Below are 12,085 nucleotides of genomic sequence, written 5' to 3' on the forward strand. Positions count from 1 at the left end.
GCATAGTGCCTGCCCTCAAGAAGCCTAAATCAATTAAATACACAAACATCAAATGAACGAATCTGGAAAGAGCTAAGACACATGAATGCACAAAATGCCTGCGAGAGGATACACAGGAAGCACTTAGCTCCAACTGGAAATGCACAGAAAGCTTCCTGAGGATACGATTCTATGCTCAGCTTAAAAGAGGAAGATGCCTGGCCAAGGGAAGAAGAAGGGGAAGGAGTCACAGACAGTGTTACAGATGCAGAGGCCTGGAGAGAGGTGTGACCCACGTAAATCACAGGATAAAGTTCGGGGTGGAAAGTGACTGAAAATAACATTGGAGAACAAAGTCAGAGATGATCAGGTTGATGCTTGGAAGTCACCACCTGGTAGGTACTGAGGGGCCAGGCCAGATGCTGAGAAGAGGAGGAGGGGGTGACCAGGAAGGGCTAAGGAGGTGTGGTGAGCTCCTTCCTCAGGTTCACGGCAGGCACAGGACTCCAGGGGCAGGCCCACAAGTCTTTCCTGTGCCATCAGATAGAGAAAGTCAGGAATCGCAGTGGGAACCATGCCAATCAGAGCTCTGCAACATTTGCTGCTCCTCATGTATTGACCCCATTGTCCACTTAAGGAAAAAAAAGAAAACTGTCCTACATGTTCTTTGGTAGTGATGGGCAACAAGATTTCCTAGAGTGAAAGATCCCTATATACTTGCCGAAGGTGGGAGCAACAAGGGGAAGAGTGCTAGGAAGACAAAGTACCCACGTGGAACCAATTAGGGAAGGAAAAAAATTCCCAAGGGATAGAGTGGGTGATGACTCAACCTACAGGAAAGCAGGTGGCTGCAGAGGGACCTGGGCAAGGGAGGGGAGGCCCAGTGTTGTTAGGCAGAAGCTAGCATGAGGGCTTAGCACAGAGAAGGAGGAGGCCAGGAGGCGTGTGTGTGTTTGTGCATGTTGGGGCCGGCAGGAAAGCAAACATTTAATAAGCACCTGCTTTGTATTACACAACAATTAAGAGGGTCAGCAGCTAGTTTGGCCTAAGAGGGGGGAAAGTAATAAAGAGCAGAAGAAAGCTCTCAAACAAGTCTGTCTGAGTAGGAGGTGCCATCAATGCTTTTGACTCCTGTTAAAACTTGTCCTGGAAAGGTGATAAGGCAAATATGGGGTTAAGGGTCTCCAGACTCTGTACTTCTCGGCAGCGCTTAGTCACCTGCTAAAGCTACGAGACTACTCACAGGGCTTGGTGACTACGTAAGTGCCCTAGGAGGTGACTTACAATAAGATGCAATGCATTGGGAGCATGGGTCTGGGGTGACATGTGCAGCTTTCCCTAATTTAAAGACCTTCAAACTCATCCAAGTCTGGCATGTGCAAAGATAATACTACCACCGTCCTGATTTCTGACAGGCTTTACAAGTGTCTTCCCTGTTCACTAAATCATGCTCTGAGATGACTAAGCCTTGGTCTGTCTCAATCACTCAAGCCCCAGCACAGGGCTGGACAAATGATGGGCCCTCAAGCACCACTGAATGAATGAGGTAAAATGGCAGGGCTGTGAACATCTATTTTATTCAACAGGGGGATCTGCCTTCATCCTCCAAGTGGAGAAATATCGCCTTTGACAGGCCACAAAAACCCACGCTTTTTCCATGGGGTGTCTGATCGCTGACGGAGTCACAGTCACTTACAGGAGAAAGTTCGAGGCCCAGGGCCTAGTTTTTCAAGGTTGTACTTATTATCCTCCCTTCCTCTTGACAACCTACTCCTCCTCCTGCCATATTTCTGTTTCAGCTGAGTGGCATGCAGCACCCAACCAGTTACTGAAGCCAGAAACTGGAAGTCAACATCTTTTCCTTCATTATATCTCATATCCAATTCATCATCCAAACCTCAGGACTTCCTGCCCTGACTATCTCTGCAGCTCACCTTTCCAGGTTCCTCCCACTGCTGCCTCAGTTCAGGCCCTCACCTCTAGGATCCTTGTGAGCTTCTCTAGGACTTGTGCTGCCCAGCCAGTTCCTGAGAAGTCAGAGCAATGCCTTTCAATGCAAGGATGAATGATCATGCTTCTTCTTAGCTACAGGCACTCCTTGGACTGACTGGGTTTTGAGAAACATGCAAATGAGCTAGTTGAACTGAACTTGGCAGAACATGAGAGAGGTCATGTAATCATCAGGAAATCCATCCAGGTTAGATTTATGTTAATCATTTATTTACTATCCTTACTAGGGGAACTATATTTTGAGATTTTCTTTCTATATTTTTAGATACCATTTTCAACGTTGGACACTTGAGAAAATAGAAGAAAATAAAGATGAAAAGAATACAATAAGATACTGCCTCACACACATTTTGATGTGTACTATAAAAACAGAAAATCACAAATGCTGGTGAGGATATGGAGAAACTGGAACCTTTGGGCCCTGCTGGTGGGAATGTAAAATGGTGCAGCTGTTGTAGAAAACAGCATAGCAGTTCCTTGAAAATTAAAAATAGGGCTACCATATGATCCAGCAATTCCACTTCTGGGTATGCACTCACAAGAGTTGAAAACAAGGACTCAGACAGACACTTGGACACCTATGTTCACAGCAGCATTATTCACAATAGCCAAAAGGTGAAAACAATCAAAGAGTCCATCAACAGATGAATGGATAAACAAAATGTGGTATTTGTCATAAAAAGAAAGGAAATTCTGACATATGCTATATTGTGGATGAACCTTAACTAAAGACATTATGCTAAGTGAAATACGCCAGTGAGAAGAGGACACACACTGTATGATTCTACTTACATGAGGTACCTAAAGTGGTTAAATTCATGGAGACAAAAGTTGAGTGCTGATTGTCAGGAGTTTGGGGGAAGGAGGGAATGGAAGTTATATTTAATGAGTACAGAGTTTTATTTTTGCAAGATGAAACTGGTTGCACAGTAATGTCAATGCACTTCACACTACTGAACTGTACACTTGAAAGTCATTACCACGGAGAAGAATGCTAACTGAAGACTGGGCCCTAGAAACCCACCCCTCAGGCACCTAAAATTCATGGGCAATTACTTTCTATAGCAGGTGGCAAGTTGAAGGAGTCTGAGAACCAGAGAGAAAGAAAGTATGATGAAGTATTAAATAATTTTTATTTGCATTTGTGTCAATGAGTAATGGAAGGGGTAGCATGTGTACTTGAAGTCAGGTGAACAGGCTGCATAATGGTAGCATCAGATGCATCCAGAACCAACTGTAATTCTGTCCAAAACAGATTGCTTCTCCTGAATTCTCTGATTGCTTTGGCCTAGTTCTTCATTTCAAGACGAGGTCCTCTTCCCACCTATGGCTTAAAGATCCTGAAGATGATTTTGAGATTATTCAAGTAACTGCAGTATCCCCTGGGATTAGGCAGACAGATTAGGCCACAAAACCACATTCCTCTGCATAATATGTCTCGTTCCAGTATTTGGAACATCCATGCCCAAAGAAATTTTAAAAGCCTTTCCCAAAGGGACTCATGTGACTTACTCAAATTTTATTCCTAATCTGTTTACAAAATTTGTATTAAGCATGTTATGTGAATGACATCTTATACAGAAAAGAGTAACGCAAGGTCACTGACCTTAAACAGCTTCCATTCTAACAGGAAATATACAAGCAGAATTCTTACCCGACTGCTAGCCTAGGCCTGCCCTCCCTGGCTCCCCCGTCTCAGGGAAGAGTGTGCCACCTGTAGCAGCTGTCGAAGCCTGAATCCTGGGAGTCACTCTTAATTCCTTGATTCCACTTTGCTCCACCTCTACGGCTAAAGTGCAGATCCAAGCCACTATTACCTTTCACTTGGACCAAGGAAATAGCTTTCTCTAAATGGTCTCCTGCTTCTATGCCACATTCTCCAAATGGCATACATCCTAATATTTGTATTAAGTACATCTTCAGGTTACTCTCTTGCTTAAATCATTCTAGTGGTTTGCCAGCTCTCTTAAAAAACAGTCAAACCCCTTCCAATTGCCTGCATGGCTCTACATTAGCTGGCCCTTGACTTCCCCACCCTCACTTGTACCACTCTTCTTGCTTACTATATCCCATCTACTCTGGCCCTCTCTTCACTTCTCATTTTGATGCCATCACGCTTGCTTTCTCCTTCTGTCTCAATGCTTTCCATTCTCCCCCTTTCTGTTTTATGAGTGTCATTTTCTCTCCATGCGAGTCTCAGACCAAACCTCCCTTCTTCAGGCAGCCACACCTGATCAAACAGTGTCCTAAGACATTTGATTTCATTTTCACTTTCTGGATTTATTTTTAAATTTTCTGTTGATTGTGTCTCTCCTCCAACAAGCATGCAAGCTGACCTTCTCAGGATTACTGGCAATGGTGCCCCTGTCCTAGAATCCTGACTGGTTCATACAAGGCATTCAGAAAGGATTTGTTGATAGATGAGTGTATGTTACAAAGAAGACAAAGTAAGGAGGAAAGAAATGGAGTAATGTACAGTGAAGAGGGGACATTGATTTTTGGTTGTGGGGAAGAAAAGTCAGGAATCGCTTCCACAGCAGAGATAGTCTGTACTATGCCCTGGAGGATGAGTAGGTAGCCAGGCAAAAATGTATCCCAGTCTCTGGAACTAGCAAAGGAAAAGCCCCAGAGGCATAAGCTTGTCCACCTGTAACTGACCAATAAAAACCACAGTGGGAAGCTGGAGCTCAGAACACCTGGAGAGAGGTCCGGAGACGAGCATAGACAGTGGACAGCCCAAGTGATGTGGTACAGGCTGGAACTTTATTTTTTAGACCATGGAAAGTCACTGAAAAGTTTTGAGGATGAAAACTGGTACACTTTGACCTGTAGTTTGTAAACACTGAAAAAAACTATTTGAACTTAAATCTAAAAACAAAAAATGGCACTACTTTTAAGAAAGCTACACTTTCTCCCAAGTTTTAGGGAGAAAAAAGAAAGACTTCCATCCCATGTATATATGTAAGGCAAAGAGGGGCCTGTGGCAAAGGAAAGGCTGATTGAAGATCACGTTTTGGTTTCCAAAGACATTGAATAGCCATATTACATTAGCAAATGGTTTTAAATTAAAAGGCACCACCACGGTAGAGGATAATAATGGCTGTATATGGATTCCAGGATTAACTAACTGGGTCCTGGGCCAGGAGACACATCCAAGCCAGCACTCTTCATATCATAGGACAATTTAACCAGACAAACAATATTTAAGAGACAAGATCACACCATGTAAGCTGAAATTAACACTAAAGATCTGTATATTATATTAAACTTAAACATGAGCAATTCCATCTCAGTCACAATAAAAGGCAACTGCTAAAACTGCTGCTAAAGACCTACAACAAAACGTGCCTTCCGAAGTACTTATCATTTAGCTGTTCTGAGAGTGTTCTCCCGTTTCAGAGGTCTGACTGACATGGCTGATTTCAGGACAGAATTATTTAATGAGCACAACTTTCCTCAATGACCATGTAACAAAATGGAAAGATCAAATGGGAAAGACAAAGGCTGACACAAAGGAGTCAACTGCTGGCGCTTCCAGAAATCCTGGAAAGAGGGGGGCGCCCAGGAGTCCACAGCCACAGGGCTGTACTACCTGGCTTTTTTCTTAAGTTCAGGCAGATGTTGGATTTGGGCTTCAGCTTGCTGGCCCATAAAATAAGGAATCCAGAAATGTGATCAAAGATCCCTCCTATGACACTGAAGAAATTACTTACAGGTGTCTGCTTTCCACAAACCAGAACACTGGCTTGGGCTGAAGGAGTGAATGGCTTTCAGCACATGGCTCGATGTTTGTGAGAAATCTCAGGGTTGAGGGTGAGGGAGCAATGGAAAATGGAACCAGTCTCCTAACTGCAGTAAGGCAGGAGGTAGCAGAGTCAAAGCAAGGGTGATGGAATCAGACAGACCTGGATGCATGCCTCAGCTCTGACTGTGAAACTGACAGAGAGCAAATGTATAAACATTTCCCCATATGTAAAATGGAAATAGGTTTGTGAGAATTAAGAGAGAATTAAAAGATCAAGGTTCTTAGCACAGTGCCTGGCATACAGTAACCACTAAATAAATGACAGTTCTAGACAATGTTGTTCTTGTTACTTTTTTCTCACTTATTCAGTCATTTGATTTACCTCCATTATTTTACATGAGATTATCCTGGTAGGAAAGATAAAACTATGGAACCTCACACAACCAAAAAGGGCCCTCAAAGTTCCCTGTTTTTAGGCATTTTCATTATCACTGTCATTTTATTGATGAAGTCACTAAGGACGTGAGTTAAGCTGACTGTCCAAGGTCACCCAGCCACTAAGTTCATTTAAAACATTCTCATTTGTGCTCTCAGCAGTCCCCTAGTGTTTGAAGTAGTGAAGATAATTTCCTGCTCTACTGGATGGCCTAAGAATCAGGCGGCCTCTGTTATTACAAATAATTTATAAAACAAGATAAAAGTGCGTAAGCCAAAGGGATCATGCACTGAGTAATCAAAGTGCCAACTCTAAAATATTAGACAGTTATGAAAATGATAATGAAGCTTGTAACAACCCTTACTAATGCTTATTATGCTGTTAAGTGAAAAATCAGAAAACGCAAACTGTTTATGTTGTGATTATAACTAAGTAAAATTATGCACATATATAGTAAGGGCTGGAAAGGAACTCGGAAAATGACGGCGGCTGATTTGATAAGGAGGCGCCGTTGCAGAAGTTTTATTTTTATCTTGTGACTATAATGGAGTTGGCACAATAAATGCAAAAGTGATCATCACAGGGAAGGAGATGCTGCTGTTCACTCACCCAGGGTTATACAACATGACTGCAGACAGGTTCTCACGGGACTTCGAGAGGTCGGTCATGGACAAGCTGAAGGAGGACAGAAGGCCACTCTAAGGGCAGACACAGGGCAGAATGGTTACCTTAGCAGAGAAGAAAAGGTCACTGCTCTGGACTCATTGCTTCCAACATGTGAGAGACAATGAGGTACACATGCTCCTACTTAACACACACCACAATTAACTGGTCTATCTGAGGAAGGCAGATCAGGGCAATAAGACCCTGATACATTTCAAACCCAAGCCTTCTGCCAAGTACAGTAGGACCTTGGCCTTCTAGGGCTGGGGAAATTCATCAGGAATTCCACAACCCAGTTGGTCTCCCCTGCCAGTTAAAGTCAAGGAAAGGGGTTACAATATCTTTGTCATCCTCCATTACCTGGCAGGCAGCAGTCTCCTGTAATCAGCGATATCCACTCACACTTAGGGAGCGATAAAGATGAAGGCATGAGAGGTGAAGGGAGACCAAAAGAGCGAGCTTGACCTATTTTGCTTCCATGAGAAGGTATTGGCAAACATGTTTTTTCCCTCTGTTCCTCTGAAACTGTGTACCAAAAAGGACCCTCTAGGGAGACCCTGGGCTGCAGCAGATAAGAGGCTCCACTGGCTGGAAAAAGCCACCCAGGAGAAGGGTGAGGTCTGCAGCTTTCTTGTTATTTTCCATCTAGGGCACTGGAACCTCGGGCATCCCTTATAAAGGAGACAGAAATGAGAGGCTGGGTAACCAGTGGTCAAGGGCAAACGCTTCTGGTATTCAAGTCAGTACTGCAGCCAAGGCTCCCCACTTGCTGGCTACAGAACAAGTTAGGGAGAGTTGCTCTTGGTCTGTGTCTCACCTTGACCGGGGGGTGACAGCATGGGGGTATTAACGGCTGCTGCACAGATAAAGTGATAGAATATATGCACAAGTTTAGCACCATTTCTGGCTCGTAGATGTTAGCTGTAGCCTTTATTATCTTCTTCAGTCTAAGGACCAGCCATGATGTCCCTGAACAGATTTCTTTGCTTCTTCCTCTGGTCCTCAGCTCCCTTCCCCGTCAGCACTTAAACTGCCCTTTAGACATCCCCTTCCAACCAAACCAAAGTCTTTCCCAGTTGTCCTAAACCCACCCCTGCTCTTGCTTCCCACCTCAATGAAAAATCCATTTACTGTGGCTGATTTTGGATTAATGTGATTCCAATTTTGGGTTAATTCCTAAGAGATGCTGATTAGAGAAAGTCACTCTCCACCTAAGGCAAAATGATGCCCAATTCCTTGGTGGGAAGGGTGGAAGGCTGAAGAGAAGGATCTAGGAGGGGCTCTAGAATTTACTTGCTTGCTCTCTTACTTCGTCAGCCTATCATCTGCTGGGAAACAATCTCCCTAGAATCAATCCAGATCACAGAACTACTTTTCCAGTGGTTCTGCACCCCAGAAAGTCAAAACGTTGGAACCAGAGTGACCACCACCCACTCATTCCCACATCCGATCAGTGGTTCCCTCCTAGAGACGCCGTGTCCCTCACCTTCCTCTTCTCCCTGAGCTTGGCAGCTTCCTTTGGATGGTTAAAGCGAAACATATTGGTTCTTCCCAAGAGAATCACAGCACCTGAGAACATACAAAAACAGTAATGAATTTACAGTAGGCAGGGTGGTCAGTTGCCAATATAATAAAATGGAATTCTACTATTGAAATGTAATTTCCAGCGTAATATAAAATAATAAGGGAAAGTTTTAGTCTCAAAAGTCTGCTTACTTAAGACAATTTCAAATCTGCAAATACTTTTATTTTTACAGCTGAGTGTCACAACACACACAATATCCTCATATCCATAATATCCAGCAGAAGTGATGAATCTAAGCATTACAACATATTATGAGATTTAAAACTTAACAGACATACAATTAGACGTTTGATTGTCGGGAAGAAAAAATAAACCAGTTCTCCAAAGAGAGGTAATATCAAGCAAAGCATATGGTCACAACGTTCGGAATGTTTATTGATGCTGATAAAAGAAATCTCAAAAGAAAAGTGCTTTCAAAAGAAAACATGATGGAATTGGCATAGTATAGATAACTATCACTAAAATCTCCCTCAGAATTTGACGGGAAAGAACTTGTGTAAATTTAAGATCTATTTCCAAATAAAAACACTGCTTCTTGTCAAAACCCTATTAAAATTCCACATCAGACACACAAGAAAGGGTCCTTTTGATTGATGAGAGTCTTCCTTATTGAGAAAACAACTGCACAAGGGGCAAAAGAATTCAAGGGAAATACCCAAGGAAAACAAAAGCATGGGAAGAGGCAAATTTCAGCTTGATGAAGCAAACAAACCCATTCCAGGGTCACAGCTGTCTAAAGCAGGCACAGGCGCCTGCAGGGCTGCGAGCTCCTTGTCACCAGAGGCATGTAAGAGAAACGATGTTGCAGAAGAGGTTCACTGTCTCTTCTGAAGTCCCATCCATGTATGAGGGGCTATGTGTACGGCCCCGTCCATGTATGAGAGTCTACAATGCCTCAGGGCATCAGTGAAGATAAAACACATGTACTGACAGTCAACCCTGAAGAAAGACATGTGAGTGCTTAAGTGTCTAGCACACTTAGCTGAGTGCGTGATTAAGTGACGAGTGTAGCCCAGAGTAGCTGGGGACAGGCTTCTGCACCAAGGACCTAAGTCTCACTGGATAACCAGAGGGCAAGAGGAAGTGTTCCATGTGGGGTAACTGCAGGGAGAGTCGAAGCTATGGACAGGAGAATGGCCTGCTATGTTCAGGACAGAGGAGAGTCATGTCTATCCAAAGTTCAGGATGTTTGAAACAGAATTGATACTGGATAGATGAAATAGACTGTGAAGACCGGAGAACAAGGATGAGAGTTTAGATCAGAGGACACAAACTGGTGGCCAGAGGAAAAACTTCAGCCTATAGATGTGTTTTTAGTCTTCCCTGTCATGTTTCAAAAACAAAATCTTTAGTTGGCAAGAGGTAAAAGTCTGGAGAGTTCACATAAAAGTCTGGGTACCTTTCTAGCATTCCTTCAAAATTCCTAAGACAAGCTATCAGTAGATCTTTGTTTGTTCTTGGCAAAAATCCCTGGGCTGCTGAGGGTTGCCTCCTTTGCACAGGTGACCTCTGGTTGACCACAGTCACTAGCCTCTTGCTTGGGTAATATCTTTACCTGGGCCCTACAGGAAACATCATAATAGCAGGTATCTATTCTGGAGCTCAGGCCAGCACATCCACCTGCTTATTCGATGTATTATTTTGGACAGCTCAAGGGAGTTTCAAATTCAATATGGTTAAAACCTAACAGGTTTAAATCACAACCACAGGGAGCAACTGATATGGGTTGGTTTTAGTGGTTGTCATTAGTTAGCAGAAACGAAGTCACTATGAAAAGGAGGAAAAGACAGTTTTAGGAGCCCTAGTAGGGTAGCAGCAGATATTATTCACTCTAAATTTGCTTATCCCTGTGATGTAAAATTGCATTTGTATTTTTTCCAATTATGGCAAGGCACCATTACCATGATTAAAAACGGTGTTTCCCATGCCTTTTACGACTAGGACTCGGGGCAGTGTACCGCATAGAGAGCCAAAAGCTAAGCAGCCACATCTAGGATATATGTATATTTAATGCTGTTAAAGTTACATTAGAGATTAATAAAGCAATCACATTCCAGGTGTTAATTACATCTCCAATTCTTCTTTTTTTTTTCTGTTAATCAAATGCTTAGCCATGCAAGTTGAAAATTGCTAAAATATGTTAATGGAAAAATAGAATCGAATTGCAGAGACATATTTCAAATTGTATTAAATCATTGAAAATAATCTTCCCACCCATGTTATTTGCATGAAATACACATAAAAAGCCCTTTAAGGAGTTATAAAAGAAAGCAAAACTATCCATGACAACTCACTGCTTCCATCTAGATAATGTTTGAGTCAACTGTCTGGCATGTAAAAAGGGGTCCATTAAGGCTAGTTTCCTTCCCTTTCTTCTTCTAAGCACCTGTACTCAACAAACCTGGTGAATTTAAAAATTTGCTTCATTTTTACATGATACCACTATTTACTCATTTAGCAAATACTTAATGAACACTTATTGTATGCCAGTACATACTGTATCCCCCCGCTATGATAAACATGGGGGATACAGAGTTGAGCAAGTCAGAGGTATGCTTTGCCTTTACAGAGCTTTAAAAAATGTCAAAGAGAGAGATAAATAATCAAATAATGAAATAATTCCACAAATAAATGCAAAGCTGCAACTGAAGGAGAACTGTGTCCTGGGCTCAAAGAGCAACAATGATAAGGGTTTATTATAGGGGAAGCTAGAGAAGGTTATCTTCAAGGGAGGGGGTGTCTAAAACAAGCTCTGAGAATAAGTTGGGGAGAGTGTCTTGTGTAAAAGCAATAATGATCATGATGATGATTTATGATAATAATGAGGAGGAAGAGGCCACCAAGAATGAGGGACTGGAAGACAACCACGTGGCTTGGCAAAGGAAACAAGCACCAACATAAGGCTTGAGAAGGAGGGAGAAAGTGAACCAACTCAAATGGTTCAGGATGTAAAAGATCTTGTGTTTTATCTAGTTGTAAGAGGAAGACACAGAAGGGCTCTGTACAACAGCATAACATGATTAGATTTCAGTTTCACCAAAGATCATTCTTGCAATGGTGACTGAAGAAAGGCCAAACAGGGCAAGAGTGAATGTGGCTAGGCAAGCTAGGTGGCTACTACAGTGGTCCAGGTAAGTGATGATGGCTCAAGATTGGGGGAAAGGGGTACCAAAGCAGAGAACTAAAACAAAACTGGAAGATATGTAGGAGATAAAATCAACATGATCTGATGATGGCCTAGATACAAAGAGGAGAAGGGGGTGAGGAAGATGGCTTCTGGGTTCTGGAATGCATCGCTAGTTGGATGGGGAGTCTTCTGCACAGACTGAGAACACTGGAAAAGGACCAAGATGGGGTGGTAAAAATCATGAGTTTGGTTTTGGACATAATGAATTAGAGACGCATTTGGCAAATGAAAATGTGGGTTTGAAGCTCTAGAATAAAAGTCTGGGATGTCAATCTACCTTCCTACCCATTTACCTACATATATATACACACATGCAAACATACACACACACACACACACACACACATACATATATACATATATATATATATATATATATATAGACATATACACACACATACACATGCAGGTTGACTATTCTTTTTCCAAAATGCTTGGGACAAAAAGGGTTTTGGAGTTCTGATTATTATTTTTTTTATT

General features: G+C 42.4%; 1 protein-coding gene across 4 annotated transcripts in view; it reads right to left on the reverse strand.

Moving 5' to 3' along the window:
* Positions 1–12,085, reverse strand: part of KIF16B (kinesin family member 16B) — a 325,669-nt gene that overhangs the window by 132,565 nt on the left and 181,019 nt on the right. For all 4 annotated transcript variants that reach the window (XM_011962694.1, XM_011962686.1, XM_011962678.1 and 1 more), the window contains exons 16-17: positions 8,320–8,402; positions 6,780–6,868 (exon numbers count right to left, since the gene is read on the reverse strand). In XM_011962694.1, the coding sequence (XP_011818084.1) occupies positions 6,780–6,868; positions 8,320–8,402 (172 nt within the window). The remainder of the gene's footprint in view (positions 1–6,779; positions 6,869–8,319; positions 8,403–12,085) is intronic.

This window comes from Colobus angolensis, unplaced genomic scaffold (assembly GCF_000951035.1).
Source record: "Colobus angolensis palliatus isolate OR3802 unplaced genomic scaffold, Cang.pa_1.0 Scaffold117, whole genome shotgun sequence".
Classification (NCBI taxonomy): Eukaryota; Metazoa; Chordata; class Mammalia; order Primates; family Cercopithecidae; genus Colobus; species Colobus angolensis.